Source organism: Balaenoptera physalus (genome assembly GCF_965194825.1).
Source record: "Balaenoptera physalus genome assembly, chromosome: 3".
NCBI classification, from domain to species: Eukaryota; Metazoa; Chordata; class Mammalia; order Artiodactyla; family Balaenopteridae; genus Balaenoptera; species Balaenoptera physalus.
Genome location: NC_138890.1, coordinates 89307966 through 89327847, shown reverse-complemented (window position 1 = coordinate 89327847; position 19882 = coordinate 89307966). Strand labels below are relative to the sequence as shown.

Genomic DNA, 19882 nt, shown 5'->3' with positions numbered 1-19882 from the left:
GCAAGTAATTCAAATATTTCTCCTTATTTCATAAATTCTAAAAATACAAACTAAAGTTCCTATGGGAGACCAGTTGTCAACAGCTCAACTGTCCAACAGAAAGAGTTCATATTATTCTAAATTTCCCTTTCTAAAAACCTTAAATTGAAAGAATTTCATTGAACTGAACTTTACTTAAGATTTAGCAAAATCACTTCTAATTTGCAATGAAATCAAAATGTTTACTGAATAACACTACATAGGAAACTGATTCCCTTAGCATTTAAGTATATAACACGTTTCTAATGGACCACAATATTAAAGAAATTCGAACATAACTAGAACCTTCAAAACATATGGTTTAATTCCTTTGAAAAACCACTGACCAAAATTTTTAATGTGTCAAGAAAAATGTTTTTCTGGTTTTGCTCAACAAGAAAACAAATATTAATCACTCAACAAATATTCCCATTATGTGAGAAATATAAAAATTGTAAGCTGGGATTACCACCTTTTAATTTATCTTGAGTGTAAAGTGGAAACCAATGGACAACAAATATGGTCAAGTTCTCATAAAGACTACTAGTTTTTTATTGTCTCCTGTGAGTCAGAGTTTATACTAGACAATTTAAGGACATTACATCATTTAATCCTCAAAACCACAACCTGCAAAAATACAAATACTAATAACCCCATTTGCAAAGGAGGTTCAAAGATCTTAAGTAACTTTCCCAAGGTCACAATGCAAGTAAATGGATACTGGGATTCAAAAATTCATTCTCTCTTACTCAGAAGACCTTACTCTATCCACAAGAACATAATGCCTCAGGAGTGATTATTAAATTTGTATTAAATGTGAACAGGAATAGGAAGTATTTTTACTGTGTCATTTCACACAAAAAGATAATTCTACATGGTAATAAAAGTGTTTACTTTTAATTCACAGTATTTCAATTTTTCTAACTGTAATCTTTAAAAAAAAAAAAAAAAAAAAAAGCATTATCTCACTTGAAGTGCTGAGGCTTCCAGAGACCCTTCAAAACTTACATTAATATGTGAGAGGTATTTATCAAGTTTTGTAAACTAACTCCAAGGGGCAACAAAAAGATCTCGTTATTTTGTAGATACAGTTAAAAAGCAAATCTTCTTTGTAAATATACATGTTCAGGACCACCTTGCCTACATTTTAATGTACAGTATTTTTCAACATTGAGAACTCTACTAATGCCTCCCCAGTGACGACTTTTTCTGTTAACCTGTACTATATACCTAGCAAAGCAAAATTAAATGGATTTGGAATATTATTCAGCCATAAAAAGGAATGAAGCTCTGATACATGCTACAATACGAATGAACTTTGAAAAAACATGGCATGTAAAAGAAGGCAGACACAGAAGACCACATATTGTGTGATTCTATTTATATGAAATGTCTGGAACAGACAAAAATCCACAGAAAGTAGATTACCAGTTGCCATGGGCTAGAGGAAGGGGGAATGAAGAGTGACAGCTAATGGGCACAGGGTTTCTTTTTGGGATAATAAAACTGTTCTAGAATTAGTGATGATGACTGCACAACTTTGTGAATATACTAACAAACACTGAACTGCACACTTTAAAAAGGTGAATTTTATGATATATAAAGTATAACTCAATAAGAGAAAATTACATGGCTTTAAATATATTTATAATATATAATAGGTGTAAATGAGTTACCTACACATGTGCTTAAAATATAAAACCTATGTAACTACCTAAAAACAAGACTATCTGTCTCAATTTACTGAGTCCCATTTTACACCATACTAAGTGAAAGGCTCTATTTCACAAGCATACATCTTCCTGAATATTAAAAATTCCTAACTATCTAAAATTACTACAATCCCTAGGGGAATCAGAAGGAACGACAACTACATACTTATGTTTGGCAGCCAAATTTAATTTTTTCAAATTAATTTTTTCCACTGTCAGAGTTTAGAAAAAAGCACATTAGCACATGCTAATGAAGAATTTTTACCATGTAAGTACCACATACAAGCACCCACACAGTTATAAAATCAATTTATACAAATCATTGTTTTGAGAAGATTCTTGATTTTAAGTAGAATTTGCCTCTGAACCATCAAAAAAAAATAAGCAGAAAAAAATGTATAAGCTAAGTTATAAGGAATTCAAGAGTTAGAAACAAAATGAAAAACACAAGAATGGTAACAAGTACTTACTAATTTGTTTTCCTGCATGTATATTCTTTGTAATTTCAGACAGCCCTTAGCTATGACGATCATGCCTTCATCTGAGATCTTGTAACACTGGCCGAAATGAATATCTTTGAGTTCTCTGCATTTTGAGCCCAGCTGTAAACAAAGAGATTTGACTGAATGCTCCAAAAATAACAAAGGTAACATATTTCTAGTGGGATTTCCATATAATTTTTTTCAATAGCCATACCAAAGTTAAATAATTGTTTATAAATTACTCTTAAAATAGAATGTAGGCAATCTATCATTTAAAATAGTGTTGTGTAAGCCTTTTCACCTTCTAATTATTTCCTTGCTTCAACTGCCTCACACTATATGCCCACCTAGGTGCCTAGATTCCATAACACTTCAAATTCATGTCTTAATTTCTCTTGAGTCTTTTTATCATAGTGTTAGACTGAATGGAACACAGGTCCAAGGAATAAAACCAAGGTCCAAGAAGTGAGACAAAGGTCCAGTGAGTGAACGAATATTTAATTCAGGAGATTCTACTTCTAGTTCTGATTGCCCCAATGTATCATTTTTCTGCATCGGCTCATTTACTCTGTGAAAGAGAAAAAAGACTGAATATGCTATAGCCAATATTCTAGTTAATACTTATTTATGCACTTATTGCATAAACTAAAAAAAAAAAAAAAAGGACTAGTGATTTCCTGATTGAAATCTCAAGTGTACGGTAAATAGTTACTGAACAGGTACAATGTTCCTCTTAAAAAACATTAAGTACAACAAAGAACAAATTACATAATTTCTTTTCAAAATCTACAGTAGAAATTAGATGATCAAAGCAAACTATAAATAAATGTTGTTTTATAAGTATTACATATAAAGAAAGTCATCTTAGAGATAAAATAAGAAACTTTAGTAAAAACCTATATATCAAAAATTGTCTAAAAAATTACATTAAGACAATAAAATCCAGTTTGGCAAGGGTTCAAAGTGTGCTGATACACCACTGGTAAGAGTGTAAATTAGTACTAAAAATCTTCTTGGAGGGCTAGTTAGCATAAATGAAAAAATTTTATAAAATTTGCCTGAAAATTATATGACTCAGCTTCTAAATATTTACCAAAAAATGTAAGAGGGATGGATAATTGGATAGATACATAGTGAAGTCAACATACTACAATGTTAATTATACAATCTATGTAGTGGGTATACGGGTGTTCACTGTAAAATTCTTTCAAATTTTCCATATATTTAAAATTATTCATAAAGACTACTGGAATAATTAACTAAAGGTGTTTGGTAAGATTTAGCTATAAGAAATTAGCACAAGAATTTTTTTTTAAATAGTGAAATACAGAAAACCTAAAGTTATAAATTATGGTGTTTTCATAAAATTGAGTATTATATAGCCATTAAATTGAAGTAAACACTTGACAAATAAAAATGAAAACTGTACATGTTTTTATAATACAATTTAATTTTTATAAACAAATTAGGCACATTTAAATATACATATACATATTTAATTATACACATGTATATAGAAAAGAGATAAAATATACACCAAGGTGTTCACAGTGGTTATTTCTGATCAGTGCAATAATGGGTACTGTTCTTTTTTTCTTTTCTATCAGTCTTCTCACATCTTTTTAAAAATAAATATTATTTTTGTAATAAAAACTTTCAAGTCCTGTTTCAAGTAAAGTAATGATATTATCAGAAAGATATGCAACTTCAGTTAGTTTTTCCAGGGATGGTGATATATACAAGCCATCTTATTTTAATCTAGGTAACACTATAACCAATTATATATTCCACTAGAAATGTAAACTCCATGAAGACAGAAGCTTGTTTAACTAACATAGGCCTGGTGCCCAGTGCCTTACAGTCAGTTGATACTTAGTAAATATTTGTTGAATGAATGAAAAGTCTGATCAGAGTTATTCATTGTAAAGAGACCTCTTTGAAAAATGGACAAATAAAGGAAACCATGATTATGGTCTCATATACCACCATGTTCTATTTAATTCAAGAGTTCTATATTGGGTCCACAGGTCGAAATCAGGGATTCCAGGAAAATGGATGAAAAAAAAAAAAGAGTACATTTTTATTTTCTTACTATTCTCTAAATGAACTTTAGCTTTTCCTTCACTTATTAAACAGAAAATCACAGTAGTTTAGCAGTATGTGTGACTCTGTAAACAACAGAAATCAAAGATAATTTCACATAACACTACTGTTATTGCAGATAGTGAAATATCATTTTTGTTCATCAGTATTCATCATGTTTATTAGATCTACTACCAGATCTTATAATGCATTAAAGAGGCACATATATTTCTAGAACAAACATACAATAGCATGTTACTTAGACCCAATAAAGCTGAATCCAAAGCCAATAGTGGGGAAAGCAGAAAAGCAATATGATAATCACTACAAAACTCCCAATAAGCTCACATATGTCTGGCAATGAGGGCTAGGTTGGTGTTAAAACCACCAGGATTCTTGAAAGTCTACTTAAGAAGTAGTTAACCACTCAGATCACCTCCTCATTTCTGCACAGCCTGCCCCTGCCCACTCTCCCACAATAGCAAAAGACTGGAGCTCACTGAGGGGAGTAAACCATAGGGTCTTTGGGGTATGCCATGCACAGCTGACAGCAGAAGCACACTCCAGAAAATGTGGGGATGTGAAAGTTTATACCGTGAAAATGGAGAAATTAAAAGAAATAATTCTATAAAATGTTCCAAGATGAAAGGATATGGACTTCCAGACTAAAAGGACTCACTCAAATGTCCAACACAAATGACAAAAGCAGACCTGTATCAAGGCAAATCATCATAAAATTTCATAATCGTAGGTATAAAAAAAATATTCTAGACTTCTAGTGAGAATCAGATCTCACACAGAGGATTAAGGATAAAAAAGGCATCAAACTTCTTATTTAAGAAGAATACTTATTTCAAACCTAGAATACTGTACTCAGGATTCAGACTATGAATTAAGTGTGAGGGTAGAATAGAGACATTTTCAGACATGCAAGCTCTCAAAAGATGTACCTCCCATATATTCTTTATCAGGAAGCTATTACAATCTGTGCTCTACAAAACAGGAGAATACATCAAGAGAAAGAACACATGACATCTAGGTAATAGGACATCTAATAGAACAGCAAGGCGAGGAAAACATTGAGAATAAGGGTGAAGATAAGATATTAAGATGACCATTAATGCAAGAGTAGTTAAATACAAGAACTCCAGACTGCTGTCTACTTTAAAAAAATAAATTCGACTAAGTAAATACATATAGGTATACTAAAGCAACTGGGGGAAAGCTGTGGACTCCATCACTATTAAGATATAAAAACTAAGTAAACTAAATGAGGACAAAAAGACATTTATTCATTCCAAAAAAACCAAAATTCCAGAGGGAAAAAAAAGGTAGGTAATTATAAAATGTAAATACTGAATACTTATTTAATCAAAATTATAACAGAATTATTTTGACACGATGAGGGCATAGGAGATAGAAAAGGATAGTGAGCTAAATCCTCATCTTTCAATAGCAAGGAAATAGCATAGACCAGCGGTCCCCAACCTTTTTGGCACCAGGGACCGGTTTCATGGAAGACAATTTTCCCATGGATGCGGGGGGAGGGACGTTCAGGTGGTAATGCGAGCGATGGGGAGTGATAGGAAGTGGCAAATGAAGCTTCACTCACCTGCTGCTCACCTCCTGCTGTGCGGCCCGGGGGTTGGGGACCCCTGGGACAGTCTAATATGGATAAATCAAGAAAATACATACAGACATAGATGGCAAATGCTTCTTCTCTACCACTGCTTCCTTCTTCTGGAAGGAGTTCAACTGGTCTAACTTCTGGTCTCTACACTGATTAGTTTGTATTTAATAAGCTGAACATGTTCAGTTCATCTCTTTTTTCCGCTTGAGAACAAACTGCCCACAAGGAGCAAGCATCTACTTCTACATTTGCAGGACACTGCTGGTCCAGCCTAGTAGATGACGACTGGGTCCCCTGGCCAAACTCCAGCGTTTGAGTTAACAAGCCTATTTAACTCTATTACTAAGCAACATTCCCAATCTAGCCTTTCTGTGTAATAAAGTTGATATTTTTCCTCTGTCACTATTCCAGTGTCTTATTTGTCAATTTATTGAGATGCTGGAGCAATAAAGAGACTTCAACGCTTAGTGCACCAGCCAGGTGATCTCCTCCTGTATCAAGTTTACCCCCATTAACTCTTTTTTTTTTTTAAGATTTTTTTTTTTTTGATGTGGACCATTTTCAAAGTCTTTATTGAATTTCTTACAATACTGCTTCTGTGTTTTTTTATGTTTTGGTTTTTTGGCCGTGAGGCATGTGGGATCTTAGTTCCCCGACCAGGGATTGAACCCACACCCCCTGCATTGGAAGGTGAAGTCTTAATCACTGGACCGCCAGGGAAGTCCCTCCCTCCTTAACTCTTACCTTATCCCAGCAAAAAGTCAATACAGCTAAAGGATCTACAAACACCTCAAAATTACCTCCATAATACTTTCTACTTTACCAAAGAACATTCTGAAATAATAACTACTCATCATAAGATAAGAATACCTATCTGGCTGATATTGACAGAATGCATACCACCACTCACCTTGGTTGGATACTGGAAAACTCCTCCCTGAGGGCCCTTCCAGGTAAGAGAGGTTATCAACCTTGTGAAATTTTAGCTCCAACCACACCTATCCATTCACACCCAGCCTGTCCTTCATTGCTATTTGCACCTGACACTCATGCCAGGTACAATCCTAACTCTCACTCTTCACCAAGTAAATGGTCTTAGTTATCTAAGACATAGAACCCCAGTATGTCATTTAAGAGGTTCTGAATCTTTATCAATACAAGTCCAATATCTAGTTCCCTAGGAAAGGTGCAAGTCAGATGGACAGTAATGGAAGCCTTCCTCTAACTCTAATAATGTGTTAAGTGCACCCACCAATCAACCCTGAAGGAAAGCATTTAATGACAAGGGTGTTAGTAGCCACTTTATCACTTAAATGAAGCTAGTCCACCTATTAATCCATGGTTCATTTTAGCACATGACAGTAATTAGAACTGCAAATGGACTACAGTAAATAAACATAATATAAAAAGGACTGTCTTTGATTTATTCTTTTCTTCTTTGTAATAATCATTTAAGATTATTCACAATTTTGCTCAAGAACTCCAAAGGTATTTTTCCATAAAATATTTGGAGGTGATTTTTCCAGCATCTCAAAATTTAATTAAAATTTTGCACTCCACCCTTGAGAATTTACAAAAGAGAATTTGTTTTAACAAGCTATATGTTGTTACTGGGTTATTTCTGTAATAAAACAAACACCTTAGGAAGAATATACTTCGACAAAGAATCTAGATAACTGAAACCAGAACATGGAACCCACTGGGATAAAAATAAGATTAGGTCTTCCAATGTCACACGAAAGCTGCTCAAAACCAGTATTAAGAACATATTTTTAAAACATGAGGTATGCCACCTTCAACAGAAGAGGGAAGTTGTTCCTTCTACTTTCCATTCCCAATATGTCACCACTGTCACTATTATACACATGCAAAAGAAAACAGTGAAGAAAACCCAATCCATATCTTCTAGTAACTTCACCCAACTATGCTAACTATTCATGTTTGTGAAATCATAAAAATGACAATTTCATAATTTGATTCATTAGTTTCATCATTTGTAGTAGAGTGGCACAGACAATGAGATATGAAAGAAAGCAAAGCAAATTTTTCAAACTGCCACTCATCTGACCCTCTTTAAGGACTCAAATTTGAACCTTTTTCCTAGATTTATATTGTCTAACTTTGCCTCATTTAAAGAACATTCCATTTAATACAATGAAAATATGCTACATAAGCTCCCAAAATGTGTACCAATACTATTTTTTAGTTGTACTAGCATGATGTATAATTAAAACTCAAGAGTAAATGAAAATTGAGAACATACATGGAATAATCACTTGATTAATTTGTTACACACTAAAAAGATTTTTTATTTTTTAGAAAACCAGCAAAAATGCTATTTTAGCACCAGTACATAGAAACATTTGTTACTTATTATTAATGTTTCAAATTTTAAAATACTGTGGTTAAAACTTTTGCAGCTTAACTTTAAAAACGTGGGAAGCCATCAAATGTCCATCAACAGATGAGTAGAAAAAAATATGGTTTATACATACACTAGAATATTATTCAGCCATAAAATGGAATGAAACTGATATATGTTACAACATAGATAAACACTGAAAACATTATGCACGTGAAATAAGCCAGACACAAGAGTTAATATTGTATGATTCTACTTACAGGAGGTAGCTAGATAAGCCCAGAAAGTATGCTAATTAGAAATTAGAATAGAGCCTACAATGGTTACACAACATTGTGAACATACTTAAAGTCACTGGAATTGCACACTCAAAAGCTGTTAAAATGGTAAATATTATGTAGATTTTGCCACAGTAAAAAAAATCAACACAATGAAACAGCAAATGTCAATAACACCTGAGATGAAAAAAAACAGTCACGAGAAAGTGCTATTTCTTCCCAAACCTGTTTTTTCTAATTATAATTATTATAACATAATTACATTAGATATTAAATAAACTGACAAATGAGAAGGAAAAAGAAAGCTCTTGCTAAAAAAAGTAGGTTGAATGTTTTATGTTCAATGAAAGCAAGCCATAAAAAAGTGCTGATGAATTAGTTTTCAGTGACAACTATAAAGTTATAAAATATTGGGAAAATCATATTCTAAAACAAGCTGCACCCATATTCCTTCATAAGTAGCGACCGCCTGTCCCACTTCAATTTAAAAAAAAAAACAACTGAAAATCATGGGTGCCACATCATTGTTATAGTTTAAGTAAAATAAAGTCAAACTCTAACTAGCTATCTCTAACTCAAGAAAAAGGCCCTGACCCTATGTCAAAAGACTCACTAATGAATCTACAGTTATATGGTATTTTTTAATTAAAATGTTTATAGTACATATTGATTTTTGTGATTCTATCATTTAACTGATTTTCAGTTAACTGACCAACTTCCATTCTCAGGCCCAGAAGGCTTATGGTGAATTATAACAATGCCTACCTATACCTCACTGGGTTGTGGAGAAGATTTAAAAAAAAATAACACAAATGGAAATGTTTATTAAGGCACACTGAAAAGCATATAAAAGTACTAAATAAATGTTTTATATCTCTATTATTATTAATGGGTAAAGAAGGAAGCTATTAGAACACTATTTATTAGGATTCATGTGAAGAGAACTTTTTAGAAGTATTCAATACTATAAAGATACATTTCCAGAAAGAAGCCTTCTTGAATTACATGAAGGCTCAATACTCCCAGTTACAGATGGAAAATTTTCTCTCTGGTAACTGAACTGAAAATTCCAGCTTAAAATCCTAGATATGATTCCACATGACATGATTCACAGATCAAGCAAAATTGAAAGAGAATATTGGCTCCATACCTTCCCAACTATGTGAACTTGGACAAGTTACTTAACTTCCAAAAGATTCAACTTTTCATCCTGAAATACCTCAGCGCTGCTGTGAAGATTAAATTGGACAACAAAATATGAAAGCACAAAATACAATGCCTGTCATATAGAAAGCACCCAAAATATATTTACTTCCCTTTGCAAATTGTGATGCTAATTTAGAAACAGAATACTTAAAACATTCTTAAACTACCTAAATGTAACACATTTTGATAAAGGAGGCTTTTCAAGATCTCTAGTTTCTCAGTCTCATTATAAATATCCATTATCATTATAGGGCTAAAATGAGTGTCATGTAATCTGAAAAGGGGAGGAAATGAGCTAAGTGGATTTAGTATGAACTCAAGACATCCCTGGATAAGAATGCCAGCCCTATCACTTATTACTTTATCTCAGGTAAATTACTTATGGTCTCTCTCTGTAACTGCTTCCTCATCTATAAAAATGAAATAATACCTATCTCACAGAGTGGCTGTGAATCAAGAGAAATTAAATGTATGAACATATAGTTAGAATATATGAACAGTGCCCTGCCCATGGTAGATACTCATAAAGGTTACGTATTTGCTCTTTACTTAGTTGACTGAATATCACTAGAACATGTAAAGATAGATTAGATGAGACTGACATTTTCCTTTATCTCACAGAAATTCAGCATCTAAAAACAAGTAATGTTTCTTTTTTCCTTTATTGTGGTAAAATATATCTAACATGAAAATTGCTATTTAACCATATTTAGGTATATAATTCAGTGACATTATATTCACAGTGTTGTGCAACCAACACCACTCTTTCCAAAATTTTTCATCACCTCAAATAGAAACTCCCTACCCATTAAGCAACAAGTACCCATTTCCTACTTCCCCTAGCCCCTGAAGCCCTCTACCTACATTCTGTTTCTGTGAATTTGCCTATACTAGGTAATTTATATAAGTAGAATCTTATAATATTTGTTCTTTGTGTCTGGCCTATTTAACTTTGCATATATTTTCAAAGTTCATTGATGTGGTAACATGTACAGCATTTCACTCCATTATAAGGCTGAATAATATTTCATTGCATGACATACATTTCATTCATTCATTCATCTCTTAATGGACAGTTGGGTTGTTTCTACCCCTTGGCTATTGTGAATAATGATACAATGAAAACAAGTGAACAAGTATCTATTTGAGTCACTGTTTTCAATTATTTGGGGTAAACATCTAGGTGGAATTGCTGGGTCAAATGATAGTTCTATGTTTAATCTTTTGAGGAACCACCAAACTGTTTTCCACAGTATGTGCACCATTTATATTCCCACTAGCGATGTATGAAGATTCCAATTTCTCCACATCCGAAGAAGCACTTTCTTATTTTCTGGTTTTTGCTTTTTTTTTTTTTATTAATATCCATTGGAGTAGGTGTGAAGTGATGTCTCATGATTTTGATTTGCAATTCTCTAATGACTAATGATGATGAGCATCTTCTCATGTGCTTGAGGGCCATTTGTATTTTTCCTTTGGATAAATATCTATTCAAGTATTTTGCCAATTTTTCAATTGAGTTCGGGGGGTTACTGTTGGATGGTAAGAGTTCTTTATATATTCTGGATATTAAACCCTTATCAAATATATGATTTCTACACATTTTCTCTCATTTTATGGGTTGTCTGTTCACTCTCTTGAGAATGTCATTTGAAAAAAAAAAGTTTTTAATTTTAATCAAGTCCACCTTATCTGTTTTATACTTTTCCTGCCTATTCTTTTGGTGTCATATTTAAGAAACCATTACTAAATCCAAGGTCATGAAGATTTGTACCTATACATTCTTCATAGAGTTTTATAGTTTTAGCTCTTAAATTTAGCTCTTTGACCCATTCAGAATTAATTTTTGTAGATGGTATAAGGTAAGGGTCCAGTTTCACTCTTTTGCATGTGGACATCTACTTTTCCCAGCACCATTTCTTGAAGAGTGTTCCTTCCCCCAGTGAATGTTCTTGCCACTGTGGTAAAAAAAATCAACTGACCACAGATGTGAGGGTTTACTTCTGGACTCCCAATTCTATTCCATTGGTCTATATGTCAATCCTTATGCTAATATCACATGGTTTTATTTACTGTACCTTTGTAGTAAGTTTTAAAATAAAGAAGTATGAATCCTCCAACTTTGCTCTTTGGATTCAAGATTGCTGTGGCTCTTCTACATCCCTTCAAATTCCTTATGAATTTTAGGATGGATTTTTCCATTTCTGCAAAACCACCATTGGAATTTTAATAGGGATTGCATCAAATCTGTAGCCCACTTTGGGTAGTATTATCTTAACAATATTAAGTCTTCCAATTCACAAGCTCAGGATGACTTTACATTTATTTAGGTCCTCTTTCTTTCAAAAATGTTTTGTCATTTTCAGTGTGTAAGTCTTGCATTTGCTTGACTAAATTTACTCCTAAATATTTTATTATTATGGATGCCATTATAAATAGAATTACTCATTTATTAGGCCAAACAGTTTTTTTGTGGATTCTTTAGGGTTTACCATATAAAAAACAACATTATCTGCAAATAGAGATAGTTTTTTGTCTTCCTTTCCAATTAGGAAGTTTTTTATTTCTTTGTTTTTCCTAATTGCTCTGGCTAGAACTTCCAATACAATTTTGAACTGAAGTGGCAAAAGTTGGGCATCCTTGTTTTGTTCCTGAACTTAGGGGAAACGTTTTCAGCTAGTCACCATTGAGTATGATATTAGCTGTAGCTTAGTCACATCTGACCTTTATTATGTTGAGAAAGACCCTTCTATTCCTAGTTTATTGTGTGTTTTTTATCATGAAAAGGTGTTGGATTTCACCAAATGCATTTTCTGAGCTAATTAAGATGGTTATGTGGGGTTTTTTTCCTTCATTCTGGTAATGTGGTGTATTACATTGACTGATTTTTGTACGTTGAGTCACCCTTGCGTTCATGGGATAAATCGTACTTGGTCATAGTATATAACCCTTTTAATATGTTGTTGACTTCTGTTTGCTATGTTTTTTTGAGGATTTTTGCATCTATAGTCATTAAGGATGTTGGTCTGTAGTTGTCTTCTCTTGTAGTGTCTTTGTCTGGCTTCAGAATCAGTGTAATGCTGGCCTCGTAGGAATTAGCAAGTGTTGCCTTCTTTTAAGTATTTTGAAAAAGTTTGAGAAGGACTGGTATTAATTCTTCTTTATCTGTTAAACCAAATTCACCAGGGAAGCCATCTGATTCCTGACTTTGCTTTGTTGGGAGGATTTTTATTACTGATTCCATCTCCTTACTTGTTACAAATTTGTTCAGATTTTCTACTTATCCCTGAGTCAGTTTTTGTCGTTTTTACATTTCTAGGAATTTACCCATTCCATCTAGGTGATCCAGTTTGTGGTATACATAGTGGTTCATAATTTTCTTGTATAATCCTTTTTATTTCTATAAAGTTAGTGGTAATATCTACTCTTAAATTTCTGATTTACTAAGTTGAATCTTCTATTTTTCTTAGTCAATATAGTTAAAGGTTTGTCATTTTTGTTGGTATTTTCAAAGAAACCAGTTTTGGTTTCATTGATTTTATCTATAATTTTTCTGTTTTCTAGTTCATTTATCTCTGCTCTGATCATTATTTCCTTCCTTCTGTTAGCTTTGGGTTTAGTTTGCTCTTCTTTTTCAAGTGCCTCCAGGAGTACAATTAAGTTACTAATTTCAGATTTTTCTTCCTTTGTAAACATAAACTTTTACAGCTCTAAATTTCTCTCTAAACATTATTTTTGTTGCCATAATTTTTGCTATACCGTGTCTTCATTTTCATTCATTTCAAGATATTTTCTAATTTCCCTTGTGGTATCTTTAATGTTCGATTGGTTGTGCAAGAGTATGCTGTTTAACTTCCACATATTTGTGTGTTTTCCAGTTTTCTTTGTGTTACTGATTCTTAGATTCACGTCATTATGGTCAAAAAAAGATACTTGCATGGTTTCAATCTTCCCCAATTTATTAAAAGTTGTTTTGTGGTCCAAAATATCGTCTAATCTTAAGAATATTCCATGTGTACTCTTCTGTTGTTGAGTGTAGCCTATTGTATATGCCTGTTAGGTATAACTGGCATACAGCATTGTTCAAGTCCTCTAGTTTCTTGTTGATCATTTTCTGGTTGTTCTCTCCATTGCCGAAAGTAGATTATTAAAGTCTCCAACTATTAATGTAAAACTGTCGTTTCCTCCCTTCAAGTCTCTCCATTTTTGCTTCATATATTTAGGGGCTGTGTTGTTTGAGTCATATATGTTTATAATTGCTATATCTTCCTGATGAATTGAAACTTTTATCAATAAATAATGACCTTCATTGTTTCCTGCAACCTTTTTTCACTTAAAATTGATTTTTTTTTCTGATGATAATATAGATCTTCCTCAATTTACAATGGGCTTACATCCTGATAAACCCACCGTAAATTGAAAATATCATAAGTCAAAAATGCATTAATACACTTAACCCACTGAGCATCATACCTGAGCCTAGCATACCTTATACAGGCTCAGAACACGTATATTAGCCTATAGTTGGGCAAAACCATCTAACATGAAGCCTGTTTTATAATAAAGTGTTGAGTATCTTATGTAATTTCACTGAAATTGAAAAAGAGAACAGTTGTATGGGTACAGAATGGTTATAAGTGTATCAGTTGTTTACCCTCATGATTGTGTGGCTGACTGGGAGCTGCAGCTCACTGCTACTGTCCAGCATCATGAGACAGTGTCACACCACATATTGCTAGCCTGGGAAAAGATGAAAATTTAAAATCTGAAGTACAGTTTCTACTGAATGCATATGGCTTTCACACCATCATAAAGTCGAAAAATTTTAAGTTGAACCATCATAAGCTGGGGACCATCTGTATAGCCACTCTAGCTCTGTTTGGTTATTAGTATTTGAGTGGAATATCTTTTCCCATTCTTCTACTTTCAACCTCACTGTGTCTGTATCTGAAATGAGTCTCTTTTAGACTTTATATGCATGATTGATTATTTTTTTTATTCTGCCAATCTTTGCTTTTTAGAGAATCTATTTATATTTAAAGTACTGATAAGGAAGGATTTATTTCCACCGTTTAGCTATTCATTTACTATATGTTTCATACTTTTTTTATTGTTGTTCCTCAGCTCCTCCATTACTGCACTTTTTGTATTTGGTAGATTTTATGCAGTGTACCATTTGATTCTCTTCTTATTACTTTCATGTGTATATTTTAGTTATTTTCTTAATGGTTATCATGGAGATTACAATTAACATCTGAAACTTATAATAACCTTATTTGAATATTACCATCTTGGTTTCAATAGTATACACCCTATTCCTGTACATCTCTATCCCTCCTACTTTATATGGTTATTACGACAGATGATACATTATGTGCCCATTAACAAAGATTTATAAATACTGTTCTATACATGTGCCTTTTAAATCATATAGAAAAAAATAGTTAAAAACCAAAAATACAATAAAGCTATCTTTTACGTTTACCTATGTGGTTACTTATACTCGCATTCTTTTTTTCTTCATATGGCTTTCAGTTACTATCTAGTGTCTTTATTTCAGCCTGAAGAACTCTCTTTACCATTTCTTGTAACGCCAAGTCTACGAACGAAATTCCTCAGTTTTTGTTTACCTGGGAATATCTTAATGTCACCTTTATTCTTGGAGAACAGTTTTGCCAGATACAGAGTTCTTGGTTGACATTGTTTCTTCAACACTTTAAATATGTTAGCCAACTGCTTTCTGGCTTCCATGGTTTCTGATGAGAAGTCAGTTGTTAATCCTATTGAGGATCCCTTGTATGCTATGAGTCACTTCTCTGTTGCTTTCAAGATTCTCTTTGGCTCTAGCTTTTGAAAATTAGACTATTATGTGTTTTAATGTAGGCCCCTTTGAAATCATCCTGCTTGGAGTTCACTGAGTTTCTTGGATGTATAGATTCATGTCTTTCACTAAATTTGAGAAGTTTGGGCCATATCATTTCTTAAAATACTCTTTCTGCCTCTTTCACTCTCCCTTCACTTTATGGTATCCCACAGGTCCCTTAGACTCTGTTCACTTTCCTTCATTCTTTCTTCTTTCTGCTCCTCAGACATGATCATTTCATTTGTCCTATTCAGGTTCACTGAGTCTTTCTTCTGCCTGCCCACATTTGATGCTAAATCCTTCTACTAAATTTTTTATATCAGTAATTATACTTTTCAGCACCAATATTCCTATTTCATTCCTTTTTATACTTTCTAGCTCTTTATTGCTATTCTCATTTTGTTCATGCATCATTTTCTTGAATTCCTTTAGTTCTCTGTCCATGCTTTCCAAACCTTTCAACTTGATCTACAGAATCAACAATTCAATCAATTGCTATGTTTCAGAGTAAACAAGAAAAAAATACCAGGAAAATTCATCAATTATGAAAGCTCCATACTAGGCCTTTTGAAACTTTATTATACATTTTTAAGTTGTTAATTCACTAAAAGTGCAATGTAGTCCACATCAGAGCTTATCAAATATCACTGGGTCATGAAATTAATTTACTGAGTGGATCAAGATCAACATTTATTTAACATAATAGTACAGAATAGAAAATATCAATTGCACTGTTCATAAGGCTATATATTACTTCATAAAACTTTTACTTCTATTTTGTGTATATATGAAAGCCATTCTCTTTCTACTATACAGTAACACTATCCCAACAGAAGAAAGAGGTTAAAAGAGGACACACCCTACCACAGCACCGTCTTAAGCATAGGAAAGGATTACTCATTGTACTGCAATGAGGTTCATATGCAATTACTTTTAAAAATTACTTAGAATGAAAAAGATTTATTTTACTACTTTTATCAGATTATTACTTCATATATAACTAATTCATAATTCAGAAACCATAAAAATCTGAAGCAAACATCTAATCTATCATAAATTAATGGGTTCCAAAATGCCTCACATTCTAGGGAAGATTTACATAATTAGTCTCAAAGCTGTAAATATTAGATAAATTCATAATACTTAACTGGCATATTAAGTCTTGTTCCTTAAAGAACTTTTTAGTTTCCCTCTATTTCAACCATAAATATGACCTTATTTTTACAAGGAACACCCTTGGTACTCTGGTCAACTGGTACCTATTTGTGCTATATCAGATTTAAATATATAGCAAATTTAATCCATTTCTTAATAAATACATAGACTTTTTTTAATGTTTCACTGTGAAGTATAACTTGCTGGGAAATTTCCATCACAAAAAAATCACACCATGTCTATAAAATTTATAATTTACCTCAAAGATTAATTTGTTTTAATAGACTTAAGAACTTCATAAAATGCTTTGCTAGTGAATAATCCTGTACATAGCAGAAATAGATCAGGACAAATATTACAACAGGTAAGACTGTTGTTGCACAATTAGCCTGTGCAGACAAAATAGGCTCCCTTATAAATTGCAGGATCCTTAACACATAAATTGGATTGACACACCTAGTACTATTTAGGATAGTCTTTCCAAATTTCTTCTAATACTGAGCTTTAAGTTAATTCATATGCAGTGTTTAAATTTAGGGATCTTCAGGGACTTCCCTCGTGGTCCAGTGGTTAAGACTCTGCGCTCCCAAAGCAGGGGGCCCAGGTTCAATCCCTGGTCAGGGAACTAGATCCCACATGCCGCAACTAAAAGCCAGCATGCCACAACTAAAAGATCTCACATGCTGCAACTAAAAAGATCCTGCATGCTGCAACAAAGATCTCACACGTGGCAATGAAGATCCCACGTGCTGCAATTAAGACCCAGCACAGCCAAATAAATAAATAAATAAATTTAGGGATCTTCATATTATTTCTGACTTTGTCTCAGATCAGACTTAAGTCTAGGACTTTACTGATACTCTGCTTTTCCTGGGAACTATTAGGACTACATCTCAATTCTAAACTTAAAAAATAGTTCTGACTAAGTTCTTGAGTGGAATTATTAATTCTTTCTTTCAACAAATGTTTGCAAAGGGCACTGTGGGTAGAGTGGTAAATGTGCATTGCCTCTGCCCTTATGGAACAGGCTAGAAGAGTACAGTCTATTGGCATGGAAAACTGGAAAGACTGTAGGGCAGTAGGGCTTTGGAGAATCCAAGCTTCAAATCCCAGGTCCACTCTCTACTACACATTAGGCAAGTTTCTTAATCTCTCTAAGCCTTAATCTCTTCCTTACAAAATCAGTTTAATATCAACTATTTCCACAAAGTTATTTCAAAGGTTAAATAAAAAATACAAAAAGTGCCTAGTACAATAGAGGGAACATTACTAAATATTCAAAATATTCACAGATTCAGGGACTGGCACACAGAATCCATTCAATATCCACTCTGAGCCAAGAAACCTTAAATACCATTTCCAAAGAAAGTGAATCAACCAGAAAATACACATGATACTATATTTAATCCAATTATTGTGCCTAATATAGGTAATTACCATCTTTTTCTTCATTTTATACTCCTTAACTTGGACTTCCATTTAAAAGATATTTTAAAACATGTAAGCATGTCATCTAGTAACATAAAAGAGGAATTAAAAGTTAATTTTTAAAACCTCATGCTGACCCAAACTGCATACTGTATTACCTAAAGCAAAATTTCGTATAAAATTTAAGTAACAAAAGAATAAATTAATAAAATGGCTGGTCAAAGAAGTTCAGGCACTTATTAAAAAACACAAAAAAGTTAATTTATCAATTACAGCCATGGCACTCTAGTTCACTAACCCAAATATTCATAGATACATAAAAAGGATGACTTATTTTAGTCTCTGAACATTACAATACGTATGTTGCTATGTATGTTGCTACAACATAGCAATCTTTCAAAGTGTTGCTGCAAGAAAACATGTTGAGTTAATACAAATAAAACCATTTTATAGATGCTAAAATTTACCTGTTTGAGTCCTTCATCAGTAAGTTTGTCCTGGTTGCCTACATGAACTTTCTGAAGTAAAGGACAGTGAGAGGCAACCGCAATAATAGAGGTGTCAGAAAGCTGTTTACACCTGTAGGCTGTATACCTAAGAAGTCCAGGACATTTAAATGCTAGAACACACACGCCAGTGTCAGACATACTGCGACAATCAGAAATGTTGATTTCAATTATATTTTGACTTCTTGATGCAATTTTTTCCAATAATTCATCCGTGACCTATGAGAGGAGAGAAGAAAAGCAATAAATTTAAAAATCTGCTAAAAGTAGAAACTTACATTCTATTCTTTTATTAAATTCTCCCCAATAAATAATATAATAATTAGATTATAGCATAAAAACCACAATCAAAAGAAAACCTTCTTACTTAATATTAAAGCATAATAAGAACTGTGGTATAATAAAAAAGTATATTTGGTCTTTGTCTCCAGTTCCTAGAACAGAACTCCTAAAGTTCTAGGAATTTCCTGAGTGATAGGAATGTCTTTTGTTATTTTTAACAAGCCCCTTTTACCATGCCTGAGTTTATACTAATGAAATGACTTAAGTTGGGGCCCCTAGATAGCTTCAGGATGGGGGCTGGTCACCAGAAAGACAAAACACCATGTGATTAGAGGGTGGAAACTTTCAGCCCCATCCTCCGACTTCCTGGGAGGGAAGGGAAACTGGAGACTGGATTATAAAAACTCTTGAACACTGAGATTTGAAGGGCTTCTGGGTTGGTGAATACATCAAAGTGCTGGGAGGTCGATGTGGATGTAAACAATATAGAAGCTCCAAACTCTCTCCCCCGGTACCTTGCCCTATGCATATTTTCCATTTGGCTGGTCCTGGTTTACATCCTCTATAATAAATCAGTAAACATAGTATTTTCCTGAGTTCTGATCATTCCAGCAAATTATCACACCTAAGGAGGGGGTTGGGGGAACTTCCAAATTTACAGCTGGTGAGTCAAAAGTATATAGGTGGCTCCTAGGACTTGTGACTGGCATATGAAGTGGAGACAGTCTTATGGGACTGAGCCCTTAACCTGTGAGGTCTGCACTAACTCCAGGAGTTAGTGTCATAATTGAACTGAATTGTTGGACACGCATTTGGTGTCAGAGAATTTGTTGTCAGAATGGAAAAAAACACATATTTGGTGTCAGAAAACACCAAGT

At 33.2% G+C, this 19882-nt stretch overlaps 1 protein-coding gene across 9 annotated transcripts in view; it reads right to left on the bottom strand.

The window, feature by feature from the left end:
- Positions 1-19882, bottom strand: part of FBXL17 (F-box and leucine rich repeat protein 17) — a 468543-nt gene that overhangs the window by 433704 nt on the left and 14957 nt on the right. For all 9 annotated transcript variants that reach the window (XM_082454480.1, XM_082454481.1, XM_082454482.1 and 6 more), the window contains 2 exons: positions 18684-18941; positions 2201-2332 (listed from right to left, as the gene is read on the bottom strand). In XM_082454480.1, coding sequence (XP_082310606.1) covers positions 2201-2332; positions 18684-18941 — 390 coding nt within the window. The remainder of the gene's footprint in view (positions 1-2200; positions 2333-18683; positions 18942-19882) is intronic.